Source organism: Mobula hypostoma, chromosome 4 (assembly GCF_963921235.1).
Source record: "Mobula hypostoma chromosome 4, sMobHyp1.1, whole genome shotgun sequence".
Taxonomy (NCBI): domain Eukaryota; kingdom Metazoa; phylum Chordata; class Chondrichthyes; order Myliobatiformes; family Myliobatidae; genus Mobula; species Mobula hypostoma.
This window is the reverse complement of record NC_086100.1, coordinates 67,788,585-67,807,968: the sequence shown is the minus strand read 5'-3', so window position 1 is coordinate 67,807,968 and position 19,384 is coordinate 67,788,585. Positions and strand designations below refer to the sequence as shown.

The 19,384-nt window shown below is 41.6% G+C and overlaps 1 protein-coding gene and 1 long non-coding RNA gene across 20 annotated transcripts in view; one reads left to right on the top strand and one right to left on the bottom strand.

The window, feature by feature from the left end:
- LOC134345363 (SPRY domain-containing SOCS box protein 1-like) overlaps positions 1–19,384 on the bottom strand; it is a 368,280-nt gene that overhangs the window by 95,302 nt on the left and 253,594 nt on the right. For 16 of the 18 annotated variants that reach the window (XM_063045893.1, XM_063045892.1, XM_063045894.1 and 13 more), the window contains one exon: positions 17,869–19,103. The exons of 1 other annotated variant lie outside the window; for it this stretch is intronic. In XM_063045893.1, coding sequence (XP_062901963.1) covers positions 18,976–19,103 — 128 coding nt within the window. In that variant the 3' untranslated portion in view covers positions 17,869–18,975. Of the gene's footprint in view, positions 1–17,868; positions 19,104–19,384 lie in introns of those variants that run through there. One more of the 18 variants, XR_010017664.1, reaches the window with a different exon arrangement.
- LOC134345365 (uncharacterized) overlaps positions 1–19,384 on the top strand; it is a 128,543-nt gene that overhangs the window by 19,588 nt on the left and 89,571 nt on the right. For both annotated transcript variants that reach the window (XR_010017666.1, XR_010017665.1), the window contains exons 3-4: positions 5,907–6,142; positions 14,285–14,381. This is a non-coding gene — a long non-coding RNA (uncharacterized LOC134345365). The remainder of the gene's footprint in view (positions 1–5,906; positions 6,143–14,284; positions 14,382–19,384) is intronic.

The window sequence follows — 19,384 nt, the reverse complement described above, 5'->3', positions numbered from 1 at the left end:
TGATTATTGTATTCCTGTGGGAGCGAAAGAGTGTTAGACAGAGGAGGTGACCATTCAGCTCATAATGACTGTGATGGCTCTTCAGTAAATCTCAATTCCTAACCCTTCCTCATTTTCCAGAAATAGTCTTCTCTTTTTCATGCATCACATTCTGATTTGATTGTAACCACTGAATCTGCTTTCATGTCTTCTCCATTTCAAATTGCAACAGACCACATAAAAGGTCACGTTTTCATTCCTTTTACTGATTACAATTGGTCTGCACTCTGATTACTGAGCTTTTTTCACTAGAAACAATTACTTCTCATTTTCTCTTTCGTGATTTGGAACATCTCTATCTCTTCACATTCTTTGCTCCAAATTGAACTAAGTAAAGGTTACCTTCATTCGAATAAATCTCTCTGCACCCTCGAAATAATCGAAGTGCCCAGAATTTAAAACAAGATTCCAGCTGAGGTTTAACCTGTATTATATAAGGATTAAGCACAGCAGCCTTTTTGTGCAGACATAGAGACAAGGTCCCATGCCTTTTGCAGCCTCTCAACTTGTCTTACCAATTACAGTGACTTGTGAACATTAAACCTTTCAGTTCTATTTTGCTGCAGCTCTGTTGCGATTATGCTGGTAGGTTAATTAGCCACTGTAAATTAGACATTTAGGTAAGCAGCAATGGAATCAATGGGGAGTTCATTGACATGTGAGAGAGAACAGGTTATTGTGCTGCAGTGAAATAAGGAGGGGGATAAGTCTGATAAGTCTGATTCCTCTGCTTGAAGTTGGGAAGGACCTTGGATGCCGCCAGGGACGGGACTTGACTCGAAACTTGGATGCCGCCAGGTCCAGGACTTGACTCGGGACTTGGATGCCGCCAGGGACGGGACTTGACTCGGTACGTGGATGCCGCCAGAGCCAGGACTTGACTTGGAGCCTCCGGATAGTGGCGAGCTCTCAACTCGGCCTGGGAACAGTAGACAGTGGTTCTTGATTCCCTCTGGCGGGTTAACTGACAGACCCACCTCGGTGAGGAATCTTTGCAGGCTCGCTTTGGCGAGGTAACTTGACAGGGTTGCTCCGGTGAGGAAAGGCAAATTACCGGCACTCGCTTTGGGCAGAGACTAGGCTTGCTCTGGCCAGATGACATTGGCACGCCATACCTTGGTGACTTTGCAAATGCTTTCGCGCCAAACAGCTGAAAACCAGAGACTATAAACTACCGGTTCAGCCGGGAGTAAATTGCCTCCAATCACCAAGGCTGAGGGACACGGGAAAACAGGGAACCAAAGGGAAACAGGGAGTCAACGGTCCGGATCATAATATAAACAAAGTAAATTTAAAGGGACCCCAATCCAGACCATGACATGGGGTGGTGTGAGTAACTCAGAAACTGCTGATCACCCGTGATTTTCATGCTAAATTGTCTCTAGTGTTTACAAAGAATGGTGCATCTAGTGAGCAGCAGTTCTGTAGTTAAAAACACCTTGTTAATGAGAGAGGTCAGAGGAGAATGGCCAGATTAGTTCAAGGGTCATCTAAAATGAACTGTTGTGTTTTTAAAGGTATGGGGGAAGGGAGATTTGTTCCTTGAAATGATGTGAACATAGGAGATAGGAAAAGTGATGGTGTGAGGGTTTGTGCAAGACAGAGGGAGAAAGTAGAACACCTAATGGAATGAAAGAATGGACATGAGGAGCTGGAATGCATTGAGATGAAGCAACTCCAAGCCTGGGTTTTGAGTTTACCACGGGATGGGAATAGCTAAACAGGCATTTGGCATGATGACCTTCACTGATCAGGACATTGAAAATAAAAATTGGGAGATTACGTTTTAATGTGCGAGAAAATTCATAAGGCCGCACTGGAGTTGTGTTCAGTTTTGTTCACCCTTTTATACAAATGATTTGATTAAACTGGAAGCTGGTACTCAAAGATGCTGCCAAGATTTGAGGTTTTGGGTTATAGGGAGAGGTTAGACAAGCTGGGTCCTTACTCCTTGGAGAAACTGAGCAGTGATCTGAAAATTATATAAAATCAAATGGGGCAAAGATAAGTGGTCTTTCTTCTACAGTTAGGAAATTAAAAACTAGAGGATATAGTTTTAAGAGTAAGGTGAAAGGTTTAATGAGAATGTGAGAGGCAACTGTTTTTTACACAGTGGGCAATTACTATATGGAACCAGCTACCAGCGTAAGTAGTTTAGATAGGTACATTAGATACATTTAAGAACTACGTGGATAGGTATACAGAGCTTAGAGTGATATCAGCCAAATGCTGGGTATTGGGGTTAGCTTGAATTAACACATCTTTGTCAGCATTGACACAGATGGGCTGAAGGGCCTTTTTACATGCTGTACAACTCTATGACTCTGTAAAGGAAACAATAACTCAAATAAGCACACGTTACAACAGTAGTATGCAGAAGAGCATTTCTGAATACACAACATGTCAAATTTGAAGTGCCTGGGCTAGAGCAGCAGAATAACATGACCATACACTCAGTGGCCACTTTATTAGGTACAAGAGATATCTAGTTGTAGTGCATTTAATATTTCAGGAATATTTGAGTAATATTATGAATATACTGTTTGATTAAGCATCCTTTGTTTGTTTATATAATTCATTGCAGGTTACGTGTACGAAGTACATGAACAGCATACGTCATTACACCACCACATCACATGAAGTCACCTCACTAAAAGAAAAGGAAAGCAAAAGCAAGTAGACCCATAACCCTGGCTCCCATATTTTCTTTTGATTAGTTTCCGGAGTTACAAAACATAACAGTGGTGACAAGGAATTTTTTGAAAGGACACCAAATGACTTCCTATCTGTTGAACAGCACCACATTTGTTTTCTATGCGGGGCGGGGGAGAAGGGAGTGGAGGAGAGAGAGAGAGAGAGAGAGAGAGAGAGAGAGAGAATAATTTTCTTTAAAAAGCAGAAATGGCTGGCTACATCGGAAAGATAAACACATTCAATTGCACAGCAGATAACTGGATGATGTATACTGAATGAACTGAGAAGTATTTTGAAGCAAATGAAATACCCAATGAAAAGCAACTGCCAGAGTGCAATTGGTTAAAAAGCACAATGTTTGCTGAAAAGTTTAACTGCTCTAATCAAACCAGTCAGAATGAGCTTTGCTGATATTGCGAATGTAATGCAGGAACTCTAGAATCAAAACCATTGTTGATTGCTGAATGCTTTAGGTTTCGTAAGAGGAATCAAAAGGCAGGGAAGTCCATTTCAGCATTTGTGGCTGAATTGAAGAAATTGCCTGAGCATTGCCAGTCCAGTAATAGGCTTAATGATACACTGAAAGATCAGTACTTAGTGGAATCTTACAAGAAAGCATTAAAAAACGGCTCCTAACCAAAGCATAACTCACATTTAAGAGAGCAGTACAAATTGCTATATCAATGAAAACAGCAGCCAGAGTCACAATTGAGCTGCAGCCAGGAGTGAAAGCGAGCATGAACAAAATTGTAGTGTCTAAACAGAAACCTGCCTTGCCAAACAAATTACATTAACATTGTGGCAGGGGCTCACATACACCAGACCAATGCAGGTTTAAAGGCGAAACATGCAAGAAATACAACAAAGTCAGACGCATACAAAAAGCAGGCTGGTCAGACAAATATAAATGGACTGTACTGGGAAGAGAAAAAGAGAAAAAGTCAAGTTCCAGTTGCAGAAAGAGCGCTAAACAGCATGCTGTTGATGAAAAATCTGATAAAGAGGAGAGTGAAACAGGACTGAGTAGCCATCAGATTTATCATGTGAAAACTAACAAGAGGCCAGCATATGGCTTATGCCAGAAGTGTTAATTAAAATGGACCTGGACACTGACTCAGCTGATTCAGTCATTCCACAAAATAAGTTTGAATGGCATTTCAAAGATACTGAATTGAAGCATGCAGATATCCAACTAAGAACTTATACTAAAGAAAAGATAACTCCTGCAGAAAAGACATTTGTTGCAGTGAGATACAACAACCAAGAAGCCACATTGGGTTTGTATGTAGTAACAATGGGAAGGCCATCATTGTGGGGATGTCATTGGCTGAGATAACTACAACTTGACTGGAGATCCAATGCAATTTTCATACCACATACCCTGCAATAAAGCTAACTAAAAGCAAAATAAGAAAGGTGCCACAGCAGTGGAAAACTCAAACATATCAAGGATAAACAAGCAAGAAAAAGTCTGCTGATGCTGGAAATCCGAGCAACACGTACAAAATGCTGGAGGAGCTCAGCAGGCCAGGCATGATCTGAGGAAAAAAGTACAGTCGACGTTTTGGGCCTAAATCCTGCCGAAGGGTTTCGGCCAAAACGTCGACTGTACTTTTTGCAATAGATGCTGCCTGCCCTGCTGAGTTCCTCCAGCATTTTATGTGCATATCAAGGGTAACATAACCTTAAATGAAAATACCATCTGTGATAAAGTAGCCAGAAAGCTAGATTTCTGGAGGCTGAAAGAATTCTTTCCAAGGTTGAGTGAAGCCTATGGGTAATTTCAGTGGTCCTAGTAGCCAAGAAGAGTGGGTCTATCAGGATCTGTGGTGATTTTAAGGTCACCATCAACCCAATACCCTCTGCCCAGGACAGAGGATATCTCTGCAAACCTTTCTGGAGGGAACACTTCAACAAAGTGGACTTAGCTGAGGCCTACCTACAGATGGAGATGGAAGAAGAGTCCAAAGTGTTTCTCATCATAGGCACTCACAAAGAGCTTTATCACTATAATAGGCTTATTTTTGCTGTACTATCTGCACCTGCACTCTCACAAAAAGTTATGGACCAGGTGCTATAAGGCACTCACTGTTACCTGGATGGCATCATTGTTACTGGAGAAGAAGACAAGGAACATCTCCAAAATCTTAAGACAATGTTAAAAAGATTAGAAAATTATGAGCTCAGAGGACCACGCAACAAGTATGAATTCTTTAGAAAAGGCATTATTTACTGTGATCACACCACTAACACACAAGGATTACAGAAGTGTGCAGAGAAAATTCTATCAGTGGTGGATGCTTCAAGGTCAAAATACGTGTCACATTTGTGGTCCTTTTATGATTTGTCAATTACTCTGACAGATCCCTGCCGAACCTGGCTACTGTGCTCCACCCCATGAACTTATTACTACAGGTAGGGAAGAAGTGGCAATGATCAAGGCAGTGTAAGGTGGCTTTCAAAAAGGCAAACAAAATGATGACATCAGACTCTGTGGCATTATGACCCTCATCGTCCACTGAAGCTTGCCTGTGATGTCTCGCTTTATGGTACGGGTGCAATCATGTCTCATAGCCCTAGCATCACATTCCCTTACTACTTCAGGGAAAAATTATGCACAGATTGACAGAGAGGCCTTGAGTCTGGTTTGGTGTTTAAAACATTTCAACCAGTACTTGTGTGGGAGAAAGATAACCCTCTTCCAGTTAAGATGGCATTACCGATTGCGAGTGACAGCTCTCTGGTAGTTAAAAGATAAGAAATCCAATGAAAACATCACTAAAAATAGCTTTACTGAGATAATTTTTGTTAAATTATCACCTCAAACAGTGAAGGGGAAAGCAATGGTGAGGTGACTTTGGGGGATGAGCCAAGATGGTGTGCAGCAGATTCGTTGCAGATAGATGGAGTTGTGATGTCTGCTCAAGTGGTCTGTGTGTGAGGTTGGATCACTCTGGGCGCTGAACTGATTTAAACAGCTTGAGAGTGGCTTTGGGCTGGGCAGCAAAATCTGGGCCTGGAGCGAGTTGCTGAGCAGTGTGGTCTAGGCCTGGAGCCTTTCACTGCAGCCAGGTCCTAGACTGCGGTACGATTTGCTGTTTAGACAATTTAAATACCAGCCCAGATCAGTGCTGATTTTTCTCACTCTCCACAATGTTTACTCCTCTCTACAGGGCGCCGAAGCCTTTCGCTGTCCATTGTTTGGTCAATTTAAGCACTGTCCAAGATCAATCCGAAAGACAGGGTGTCAGGATCCAGGATGAGAGTTGATATCGCTCGTTCTCCGCAATGGTCAGTCCTCTCCCCATGGTGCTTAGGTTATGAAGACAGCCCTGGCTGCCATGCTCTGTGCCCACTGATATGATGAACTGATAAGCGAGGCTTTGAATCTATTCCAGGCTGCTCCAGGGTATGGTTCTGAGGTCTGAATTTTGTTTCAGAATGTTGTTATTTGTTTCAATTGTTTGCATGGTTTGTGATTTTCTTTCTTACTTTCTCTTGCGCATTGGGTGTTGGTCTTTTATTTTAATTATTATTCTTTTTTTTCTCTTTAACTGGGTTCTTTCAGGTTTCTTGCTTTGTGGCTACCTGTGAGCAAGCAAATCTCAAGGTTGTGTAATTTATACATTCTTTGATACTAAATGTACTTGAATCTTTACTGATCATCAACCATAGGTGCCAATTTTTGAGTCCACAGAAGGGTGTTCCACTAACAGAAGTGGTATGAGTGTAGAGAAGGGCTCTGTTTCTTGAAGGACACTATTACAAGATCAAATTCAAGAGGACAACTAATCATGAAAATGCTGATAGATTGTCCCATTTACCCTTGGAAAAGGAAGTACCTGAAAAATTTACAAAAGACGATTTTCCTCCTGGCGTATTCTCCCTATTCAGCAGAAATGACCCAAGGGAAACCAGAAAAGAACCCACACTGCCTGAATAGGCAGAGAGAGCGGTGCATCCCTGTGGCCATTCCCCTCAATAACCGTTTTTGATACTGTTGTGGGGGATGACCACTGGCACTGAGTATGGGTCCATGGTGCAGATGGGAAAGAGAGAGAAGAGCAGAGTAGTACTGATAGAGGACTCAATAGTCAAAGGAACAGACAGGAGATTCTGTGGACGTGAATGGGACACCCTGATGGTATGCCATCTCCCATGTGTCAGGGCCAAGGATATCTCAGATCATGTCCACAGCATTTTCGAGAGGGAGAAGGAGCAGCCAGGTGTCTTGGTGCATATTGTTACCAATGACATAGGAAGGAAAAGCAATGAGGTCCTGAAGAGAGAATTTAGAGAACTAGGTAGAAAGCGGAGAAGCAGGACCTCTCAGGTAGTAATTTCTGGATTGCTATCTGTGCCATTTGGTAATGAGGGTAGAAACAGGATGACTGAGGCGTGGCTGAGAAGTTGGTGCCAATAACATAGGACAGAAAAGCAAAGAGGTCCTACTGCTAATTCACAACTGTTTGGCAATTCTCTTGCCCCAATTAAGAGGTACCATGTCCCAAATAAACAAAAGGAACCCTGACAATTTTCTCAATTTTTTTTCTTCGTTAAGACTAGTCGCAAATAACTGGCTGCCCTGGTTAACCGATGGCCCAATGAACCAGAGCCCACTGTATATGCATTGACACTGGGCAGAAATTGTGCTAGGCTTAACTGACACAAACATGAGGAAATCTGCAGATGCCGGAATTTCAAGCAACACACATAAAAGTTGCTGGTGAATGCAGCAGGCCAGGCAGCATCTCTAGGAAGAGGTACAGTCGACCCTTCGTCCTGATGAAGGGTCTCGGCCCAAAACGTTGACTGTACCTCTCCCTAGAGATGCTGCCTGGCTCGCTGCATTCACCAGCAACTTTTATGTGTGTTGCTTGGCTTAACTGATTCCCCTTTGAATTTAAAAGCCCACCAACTCTCACTAATTAAGCTAATGTATGGAATGTCTACTGTACTTGGGTGTGATGGAGTGTCTGGGCATTCCAGATGAGAGTAAATTGGACGTGGACTCATTTTCTCTAAGAAATAATTGCATGTATTCATTTCAAAAGTATATTTCATCCTTTGGATTGCAGAATACCAAAAAATGTTTCATTTAAACTAAATGATCCTTTAGATTTTCTTTCCCAAATTTCCCCTTAATAATTCAAAGTATTGCACTTCAAATAGTAAATGGATATTTCCATTTATGCATTTTGATGGCATTGACAAATTAATCACTTATTTTAACAACCAAGCATCAATGTATTAAGTGCTAATAGCAATGATGCAAGGCTTAATTATACAGATACTTAATGTTTGCTGATTCTAGAGACATTAATAAAAGAACAGAAATTTTGGGATGTTAAATCAGTTTCCTTAGAGAAAGGAGAGGTCATAAATTTATCCAAGGACAAGAAGAACCTTTGGGTTTACCTCACCTGCCACAGCCACCATGCTGCATGACAAGTAATTGTTCTGTATGTGGCGAGGAAATAATAATGTTAGGGGACAGGTTAGAATTTACTCACAGGAATGAGGGAGTGTCAGAGATCAGGGATAGTAAATGAAGAGTTAGGAGCAGGGGCTGGTGTTCAGGTTAACAAGGTGCCGAGCTGTGAAGACCATCGATGTCATGGCACTGACTTAGTTGTTTTTTAGGTTTGTAGCAATGGTTTTTGGGATAGTCACAGAGAGTTAGGGGTCAGGTTAGGGTTTGAGGGCAGAGATGAGGGTCTTAGAGGTCAGAGGCAGCAGATGAAGAGTCAGGGTAGGAGCTGGTGTTCGCAGTCTGTGGTCAAAGATCAGCGATCCCAGAGGTTGAGTTGCAGACAGTGAGGATACCAGCAATGCCCAGGTCCTCAGGTCCTGGACTGGAGGTCTGTTAGGACAGAAGTCATGAGTGCTGGTGACCTCCCGCTAGTCCTGGGGTTGAGCCCCAAAGTCAAACCCATGATCAGTCAGTTTTGGGGTCGAGGCCTTTTGGTTAAAAACTAATCGGAGGGTCCTGAGGTCAGTGAAGTCTAAAGCCTGGAGGTAGAAGCCTGAAGGTCAAAGGCCCTGGATCAGCTTTTTCTGTTGGTTAGAGGCCAACACTGCCTCTTTTTTGTTTGTGAGTCTATGCCAGGGACTGGAGGCGCAGAGGCTGCCTATCCTGGTATTGGAGGCTTGTCTGTGTGGTGCGAGAGTGGGGAAGGGGCTGGCTTTGCTTTGTTGCAGTTGTTGCTGCTATTTGTGCTGTTCTGCTGAACATTGTGGGCATGGTTGTATCAGTGCCAGAATGTGCAGTGATACTGGGAGGCTGCTCCCAGCACGTCATTGGGTGTGTTGGTTGTTAACGCAAACACAGCTTTTTACTATGTTTTGACGTACATGTGATAACTTAATCTAAATTTGATTCTGAATCTGAATATTTCTTGTTTCATCTGCCCTCTACTTAGCCAGTTCCACAACCTTGCCAACATGCCGAATTATAATGGATAGCCGATGACTCAGTATGTATTTAAAGGGAAGGATAATCCAGCATCATTTGCTATTTAGTTCCAATAATGAGTGCATTTATTTTCTTCAGTACAATTCCGGTTCATTTTAACATCATGGTTGAATGATTTGTTCAAAGATGAGGAAAGCAATCTGACACCAGAACAAGTCAAATAGAGAGACTTTCAGTACCATCTGCTTTGGTATGTTTTACAAATGGTTTCCAGATCTTCAACAAAGTCCAAAAATTCATGCGACTTCCAATTAATTATAACATACCAGTACATTGCCCCAGAATCCTTGCAAAATTGCAGGTAGCCCTCAACAGATATACTCCTATTTAACAGTAGCAAACACAGAGCTGAATTTCTCACCTCATTGTGAAAACTCTCATATCTTTGGATGCAGGCAAAGGCCATTATGAGCAGTTAATCGCTCTTCTGATTAAACTAAATTTAGATGCTGATTAAAGTAAATGCTCTCCAGAGATGAAATTCACTTCCTGAACATTTTATCATTCACAGTTAGTTGATAGCTAAAATGAGATATTAACTGATTTACTGAAGAAAATGTTTTTAATTCTGAAGAACAATAGGGACAAACAGTTCGTTTAGGAATTTCCTGAAGAAGAACAATGCACTAGATAATACTTTCTACATTAATTATGATTTGAGAGTTTTCTATGAGGTAGGCAATGAGGAAGAGTGAAGATTTGGAGTTTAAAGGTCACCTACTTTTGACAAAGTTTGGGAGTGTGGAAAAAGAAAAAATACCAAACAAGTTATTTTTGGATCAACAGACATAAAATTCTGGCAGAACTCAGCAGGTCAGGCAGCACTTATGATGAGAAACTAACACAGTCAATGTTTTGGGCCAAGATCCTTCATCGGGACCTGAAAAGAGGGCAAAAGCCAGAATAAATATTTATGGTAAGGGGGAGCACAATCTGGTGGATGATAGGTGAATCCAAGTGGAAGAAGCAAAGGGCTGATGAAGAATGAATCTGATAGGAGAGGACAGCAGACAACAGAATAAAAGGAAGAACGTGGAGTACCTGAGGCAGGAAGGTGAAGGTGATGAGTAGATTGTAAAAATCGGGGATAACAGGGCCACAGGAATAAGGAAAATGAGTAGACGTGGCGAAATCAGAGGGGAGTTAGAAAGATGGATGCTGATGCCATCAAGCTGGAGATCACCAAGTTTGAATATGAGGTGTTGTTCCAGTCTGCATGTGGCTTCAAAGTGGCAGTAAAGGAGACTGTGGACAGACACGTCAGTGTGAGAATGGGAGATGGAATTAGGATGACTAGTCACTAGCCCTAACTGGCTGTTGCAGTGGATGCAGTGAAGGTGCTCAATGAAACAGTCCTCCAGTTAGCACCAGGTCTCACCGATGTAGAGAAGGCCACCACAGGAGCACTGGATACAATAAATGACACTAATGGATTCACAGGTGAAGTGCTGCTTCACCTGGAGGGACGGCTTAGGACCCTACATGGTGGTAAGGGAGGAGATGTAACCCTTAGCGTGATTGTAGAGATAAGTGACTGGAGGGTGACCAAAGGTCAGCAAATGGAGTTTAGCTACAACTGGAAAGGATGGGAACCAGGCTCTGTTGTCAGTTGATGTTGATTACTCAATGCTGCTTGACTGTGGATTTAAACTTTCTGAAAGGTGCCGACTCACCATTTCCTTGTGTACTCCAGTTAAATTACTTCTGGAGGTCATCCCATTGAGAACTCTGTGGGAGAACTCCAATGTGATCTTCAGCTGGCACTGTGGCTCTGGGCCAAGCTGTCAACTACATTTGCTAAACAATCAGATCTCACCTCCACTTGATCCTCAGTTTTGTGGAAGGACATTACATGACCTTGCTTGAGAGCATGAAATTGAGCAAAATTATATTTCGATACTGCTGACTTCTTGCTCTTCCTAAGATCACTGGTCATGATGTACTCCCTTGAAATGAGAAGTTAGTACAGGGCAAAGCTATAGTGCAGGGAATGCAGAGAACCTATACCATCTGCAGCCTATGAAGCAGTAGTGGTTAATAGAAACAGAGAAACATAGAAATCTGCAGCACATTACAGGTCCTTGGGCCCACAATGTTTTGCCGACCATGTAACCTACACTACAAACTGCCTAGAATTTCCCTACTGCATAGCCTTCTATTTCTCTAAGCTCCATGCACCTTTCTAAGAGTCTCTTAAAAGACCCTATTGTATCCACCTCTACCATCTTCATTGGCAGTGCATTCCACGCACTCACCACTTCCTGTGTGTAAAACTTACCCGATATCCCCTGGTACCTACTTCCAAGCACCTTAAAACTACGCTCTCTCGTGTTAGCCATTGCAGCCCTGGGAAAAAGCTTCTGGCTACCCACACGTAAAATGCCTCTCATCATCTTTTACACCTCTATCAGGTTACCTCTCATCCTCCGTCACTCCAAGGAGAAAAGGCCAAGTTCATTCAATCTATTCTCATAAGGCATGCCGTCCAATCAAGCAACATCCTTATAAATCTCCTCTGCACTCTTTCGATAGTATCCACATCCTTCCTGTAATGAAGTGAGCAGAACTGAACACAGTATTCCAAGTAGGGTCTAACTAAGGGCTAATATAACTATAACATTACCTCATGGCTCTTGAACTCAATCCCACAGTTGATGAAGGCCAACACATCAAACACCTTCAACATTGTCAACGTGGTTAAGGATAGGACAAGGTTGAATGTGACAATTCTGTGTAACTGTACATACTTTGAATATGGCTTCAGTACTGATCCACCCAAAATTGGCCAGCATAATTCCCTACTCGGTGAGTCAAGAAACCCAAATGTATTTCTTTCCCTCCCATTTGTGCCTGTTACCACAGCTTGTGTGTCCTTGGTCTGAAAGAAAGTAGGGCATTGAGTATACTCTCATTTCCTGAGTGATGTGGCTCTCCTGGTGTAATCATTGACAGTTTGTGTGAACTGGGAGATATGCGAGCAGGGCTTACAACAATACTCAGTGTGCAAAGTTGAATGTACCTAGGAACATTTGGTACGAATCCTAATGACGATTGCTTGATGAATGATGTTAGTGTGGTGCATTCAGCAGTTCCCAAGGTTGGTTAATGTGATAAGACACACTCATGACGTTAAACAAAGTACTCAAAGTATCTTAATGTGACTATATACTACCCTGAGATTAATTTTTTGCAAGCATTTACAAACAAAGAAATATAATGGAATCAATGAAAAACTAAAAGCAAAGACTAACAAACAACCAATGTGCAAAAGAAGACAAACTGAAATTAAAATGATATATAAATAATACTGAGAATGTGAGTTGTAGAGTCCTTGAAAGTGACTCCAAAGGTTATGGAATCAGTTCAGAGTTGAGGTGAGTGAAGTTATTCATGCTGATTTAAGACCCTGATGGTTGAAGGATAATAACTGCTCCTGCACCTGATTGTGTGGGACCAAAGGCTCCTGCACCTCCTTCCCAGCAGCAGCTGCAAGGAAAGAGCATGGCTGGATGGTGAGGTTCTTGAAGTCATTAAACTGCTTACAGTTCTGATTCCACCTCCTTTGGGTTAGACTCCTGGAATTAACTTTTGTTGTTCACTAGCCAGTTTTCCAAGGAATTGACCTCAATACTCCAGCAGTATCCAAGTAACTCATAATGTTAAGCAAATGTTAACCATTTGATGCCTTAGTCCTCACTGCAGTTCCAAAAGCAGATGAAGATGAGTTGGCAATGGCCTAAAATCATATTGCAGTTAGAAGGCATTACCTTACTTGGTACTTACTCCACCATAGCCTCTGTCCATGATCTAAATTCCTCAGAATTCTCTGTCAGCTATGAGCTGCTGCCTCCTCTCCCGCTTCCCAAGTTGGAATTACTTCCTGCTTCATTCACAAATGCACCTTTATCTTAAGTTGGGAAGTGCAAATATTCATTTACAACACAGGCATCTGCAGATGAGCCCATCTTAAACAACACAGCTTGCACTGGATGAAGATGTAAATTATTCAGGTGAACAGGTAGTTCACAGGTGCCATGCTCTCTACGTTCAGTGGAAATGGGCCAATCATGGACCTCAACCCTCACTTCTGTTTGGAGGAATATTACACTCCCTTTAAATCAGAAACTAAATCAAATGTGTATGGATGAAATAAAAGTTATTACCTAGACTTGGATCATGCTACTTTGTTCATCAGAACTTCATTAATTTGGACAAAATTCCAAAATAAATTTATTTGAAATTAAATAATAAAATTATGGAAAGACCAAGCAAGTTGCTGCTTAATAAAAATTCAGGCAAATAATGATGCAAATTTATGAATAAACCTTCAAAAATCAACATATCTCCAGTCATGCAATTGCATAGTTCACAAATTAAATATTAATTCAAAGTGAGTTGCCTTATGGAAAAGGAACAAAATATCCTATTCAAATTGTAATCAGGCAGCAATCACATAGTTTTCATTCAACACACAATAGGTGCAGATGGCACTAAGGACATTGGACTTTGCAATAGTTTACTTGTTTTATAGGTACAGGAAGTATCAGAGAATAAGAGCAGCTGGGGAAAAATCCTCAAATCAATGATGGGGGTGGGTGAAGGTAAGACATGGGGTGGTGAAACAGTTATTTCCGTTCCATCACAGGACCTCAAGTTCTTGGGATTCAAAGGCAAGTCCTTACAGCTCTTCAGTTGAAAAACCTATTATGCAATGTGGTATTTACACAACAGTCAGCCAGAGCTTCTGCTCCATATCCAGCAGTGGCAGTTGACCACATCTGCAGCAAGGGGAACTGTGACAATCCCAGAAGTGTCTCATGACCCAGTTGGCTTCATCAAGTAGAGAATAGCAAGTTGCTGATGTATGTGTACAATGAGCCAAGTAAGGAGAAAGCTGATAAAAACACTATGGGTGAAAAATAAAATAATTTAATTCAGTTTGTTGTAATTGCTGGATGATTTCCTGCTTAAATCCTTCCAAGAATCTCATGTCTACAGGTGTTATTTTCTAGTTATCTTCCAAACATTTTTTAAATGTGTCACGATGTCTGTTAATTTTTCTGTTTTTGCCAGCAGCACAAGAGAATAAATTGTTGTGGAGCACAACCACCAACTCTACAGCACAATCAAATTGAGATACACGGCATGCATTTCCCGTAACTTCACTTCAGAGGTAATTTAGAGATTACACATTTTCTGCTTCTTGATCTCTGGTCACATTTGAGATCATAGAAAACCACTGTTTTATAACAACTTCTGACTTTGTATTATTCTTTAATAAGTATTTAAGGAAAAAGGCAAATTAATAAACAATATGGTGCTTTTAGTAAATATCTTTAATGTAGCAGAAGAAATTCAATGTTCTTTCTAGTGTTATAATCATATATATATATATATATATATATATATATGGACATCTGCTCTATTGTATTACTGACCTGAGTTGGAGGAATTCTTGGAGGTTAAAACAGGTTATGTCTAAACGAATCACTGCATTAATGCAGACTCAGACACGAGAAAATCTGCAGATGTTGGAAATTCAGGCAACACTCACAAAAAATGTTGGTGAACGCAGCAGGCCAGGCAGCATCTATAGGAAGAGGTACAGTCGACATTTCAGACCGGGACCCTTCATCAGGACTAACTGAAAAAAGCGATATTAAGAAATTTGAAAATGGGAGGGGGAGGGGGAGATCTGAAATGATAGGAGAAGGCAGGAGGGGAAGGGTGGATCTAAGAGCTGGAAAGTTGATTAGCAAAAGGGTTACCAGGCTGGAGAAGGGAGAGGATCATGGGACAGGAAGCCTGGGGAGAAAGAGAAGAGGGGAGGGGAGCCTGGAGGGTGGAGAGCAGGCAAGGAGTTATAGTGAGAGGGACAGACGGAGAAAAAAAGAGAGGAAAAAAGGGGAAAAATAAAAAATGTATTATATAAATAAATAAGGGATGGGATGTGAAGGGGAGGAGGGGCATTAACTGAAGTTAGAGAAGTCAATATTCGTGCCATCAGGTTGGAGGCTACACAGACAGAATATAAGGTGTTGCTCCCCTAACCTGAGTGTGGCTTCATCTTTACGGTAGAGGAGGCCGTGGATAGACATATCAGAATGGGAATGGGGCGTGGAATTAAAATGCGTGGCCACTGGGAGATCCTGCTTTTTCTGGTGGACAGAGCGTAGGTGTTCAGCAAAACGGTCTCCCAGCCTGCGTCGGATCTCGCCAATATATAGAAGGCCGCACCGGGAGCACCGGACGCAGTATATCACCCCAGCCGACTCACAGGTGAAGTGTCGCCTCACCTGAAAGGACTGTCTGGGTCAAGTGCTACATATGCCCTTACACTTCCTCCCTCACCACCATTCAGGGCCCCAGACAGTCCTTCCATGTGAGGCGATACTTCACCTGTGAGTCGGCTGGGGTGATATACTGCGTCCGGTCCTCCCAGTGCGGCCTTCTATATATTGGCGAGACCCGACGCAGGCTGGGAGACCGTTTCGCTGAACACCTACGCTCTGTCCACCAGGGAAAGCAGGATCTCCCAGTGGCCACACATTTTAATTCCACGTCCCATTCCCATTCTGATATGTCTATCCACGGCCTCTTCTACTGTCAAGATGAAGCCACACTCAGGTTGAAGGAACAAGGCCTTATATTCCATCTGGGTAGGCTCCAACCTGATGGCATGAATATTGACCTCTAACTTCTGTTAATGTCCCTCCTCCCCTTCACACCCTGCCCCTTATTTATTTATTTTTTTATTTTCCCCCTTTTTTCCCATCTCTCTTTTTTCTCCCTCTGTCCCTCTCACTATAACTCCTTGCCTGCTCTCCACTCTCCAGGCACCCCTCCCCCCTTCTCTTTCTCCCCAGGCTTCCTGTCCCATGATCCTCTCCCTTCTCCAGTCTGGTATCCCTTTTGCCAATCAACTTTCCAGCTCTTAGATCCACCCCTCCCCTCCTGTCTTCTCCTATCATTTTGGATCTCCCCCTCCCCCTTTCAAATCTCTTACTATCTCTTCTTTCAGTTAGTCCTGACGAAGGGCCCTGGCCCGAAATGTCAACTGTACCTCTTCCTATAGGTTCTGCCTGGTCTGCTGTGTTCACCAACATTTTTCGATTAATGCCGACTGCCTGGTCTACAGTTGAGAATAATTGCATGTGATTTCGTGCCAGTGATAGTGGGATAAATCATATTGAGGACCGAGCATTTTCTGCTGCCTGAAAGAATAATGGAGGCAGCTTCAACAATGACTAACAAGAAATGAATATGCACACAGTGGCCACCTGAGTACCTCCTGCTCCTAACAAAGTGACCACCAAGTGTATATTCATGGTCTTCTGCTGCAGCAGCCCATCCATTTCAAGGTTCAACATGTGTGTTCAGAAATGCTCTTCTGCATATTAACATGTAATGATTTGAGTAAAGTGGCCACTGAGTGTATACTTTAATAGCAAATATTAAGGTCTGCAGTGAAAAAGCTGGTAGAGGAACTAATTGGATGGCACTTTTATTGAGTTAGCAGAGGGATAGCAGGACAAATGACTCCATTTCCCAGTGTAGACTTCTAAGACCACGAAAGAGGAGAGAAAAAAACAAGCAAGTGATATGTAGGACTTGGGGAGGGGGGGCGGGGGCAGGAGGGATTTCAGAATCAGGAAGGACTGAGGTCCTTTGATGTCACCATTAAGCAGTAATAATTTACTGAAATTACCCTTACAATATGCTGATCTTCATCCTTAAATAACAGCAAAGTACAAGATCCAGTAAAGCTTCCCATTTGATTGGACGTTTAACGTGCAGGACTTACTTGGACACTAGTTTGCAATCTGATTCCATCTGATTTCACAGCTCTAGTCCTGGAGCCTCAATCATAGTCAATCAATTCTTGGATTTTATATGGCAAAACCATACAGTCCAGACCAATGGAATCAAACCAAGGTGATGCATAATGGCCAAGCAGGCTCATTGTTTGAATGCTCCTCTTGCACAACAATGGTTCTCAATTCCATACCTGTTTTTTCTAGATGCCCATTACTAGATGCACTCTATGCTCAGACTCCATACAGGTAGGGCTTTAATAGAATGATCAAAAGTACAGTACACGTGGGACATATGGTGGAGATGGTTTGAAATATGCTTGTCCAATGCCAAAGGATATCCATGTAACACAGTGGCATTGTGACAACCCTACAGCCCAAAGAATATGTTAGAAATGCTCATCAGAAGCTTAGCACAAGATGTGTATTTTAAGGTATTCTTCAAAGCGGGATAGGAAATCAAGTGGAAGAATATTAACTCAGACAAATGAATGGCCAAGTGCATATGATGAGGCAAAGGGATGCAGACAGGAATAGCTCAGAGGTATACAGAGTTCCAAGGAATGTATGTCTGGAAGAATTCACTTTGTAATCATGGGTGTAAGTAAGGGATTTAACAAGTCCCTCATCCTAACTAAAAAAAGATTAATTGGAAACACAGATAATGCATTAATTATCCTCGGATTCGTTTATGGCATCATCGCATATGGTGAAGTCACATAGGGAAAGGTTCAATTGTCTGCATTTCTGAGGGCAAGTTGTAACAACAAGAATGTACTTCCACTTTTGTATGCTTCTTGCGAACTTTATTTCTAGCCAAACTACAGTAGCACTGCTGACCAGTTATCAACTAATACATCTCTTTCTAGCAGTTAGCTGTAGAAAACAGACACAGACACACACATTGTAAAGCATGTATTGGAACAATTTCATTGCGACAGTAAACTTTATTAGAAACTTTGTCATTCAGTGAATTCACATTTTAAACTCTGAAGGCAACACCATCCTTACATTCGACATCCTACAACTGCAACAAGTTCCAGTTTAAAAACTAAATAAATTGATCAGGCAGACACTATTAAAACAGATCCAAATTAAGCAGCAGCATCTTAAAAAGTTCTGGTCTGAGCAGCAGTGAAATGACTTAACTCCACCTGTGTAAGGACTGGTATGGAGCAGAGTCTCACACATTCTGCACAGACAAACTATTCCACACACAACAGTACATTGCAGTAAACAAAGTTTACAAGCCTGAATGAAGTAAAGGCTTTTGCAAAACTTTGTTCATTTAAAAAAGTGACTTGAGCTTTGTAAGATTGAATTTTGTGTGATCTTCCAGCGGTGTTTTTAAATTCATTCAAAGCTTCCCGAGGATATTTGCCACTAGAAGCTCTTGCATACAAGTTCAGAGGCATACATTTTCACTGTACCTGAACAGCCAGATCTCAAATCAATCATGCTGAAATTAATAGCATAGTTAATGTATTCATGCCAGTATCTTTGCACTTAGCTATTTTAATAGCCCCCTTGATGGTGTGCATCAACTGATTATCAAAATCAAGAATCTTTTTAACTTGCGTGTTCAATTTTAAATGGGGGGAGGGGGTGGATGAACAATTGCAAGACTACCTGGTTAATATCACAGAATGCATGTGAACAATGTAGTTTAAAGGGACTAGCTAAATTACATATGCATATAAAGGCTTCTTGGATGAAGAGAATATCATGAGGTACTCTTTTTCTGTTAAAATAAGAAATTCTTTAAACACTGTTTGAAATAATTCTCTTACTTCAGAAGATGGAATCTCCTAATTCTGTTTCTGCTAAACATAGTCTATATGGAAGTCACTATTTCAAACAACTACGGTGTCCTCCACATATTAAAATAGGATGTAAACTCTAGTTTTCCATCTCTTTGCATTGATTTTTAAACTTAGTACCAGTTTTTTCTCATCATTGGTATTGTAAATAATTCTTCAGGGAAATCGGCATTGGTAGCGTTTCTATTTCATGCAGTCGCTCTCTGCCAAGAGAAAGGCGAATGGATCTTCGGCATAAGTCCATTAAAGGCAACGGCTCCGCTAAAACAAAATAACAAAAAGTCAACATGTTAAATACTGAATAATTAAATTCAAAATTATTGGGATGAAAACTGTCTTGTACAAGCACTGCTAATTCTCAAAAAGGAAGCATCTTAATTCTGTTCTATTGTACCTTTTTATAATTTTACACCATTTTAAAGAGGTGTACCCATTTAAAATGTAACAGTCACTCTTGTTTCTTCCATCATCTTCGGGTCAAAATCCTGATATGCTCTATTTAACAACATTGCTGATATCCCTTTAACTTACAAACTGCAGAA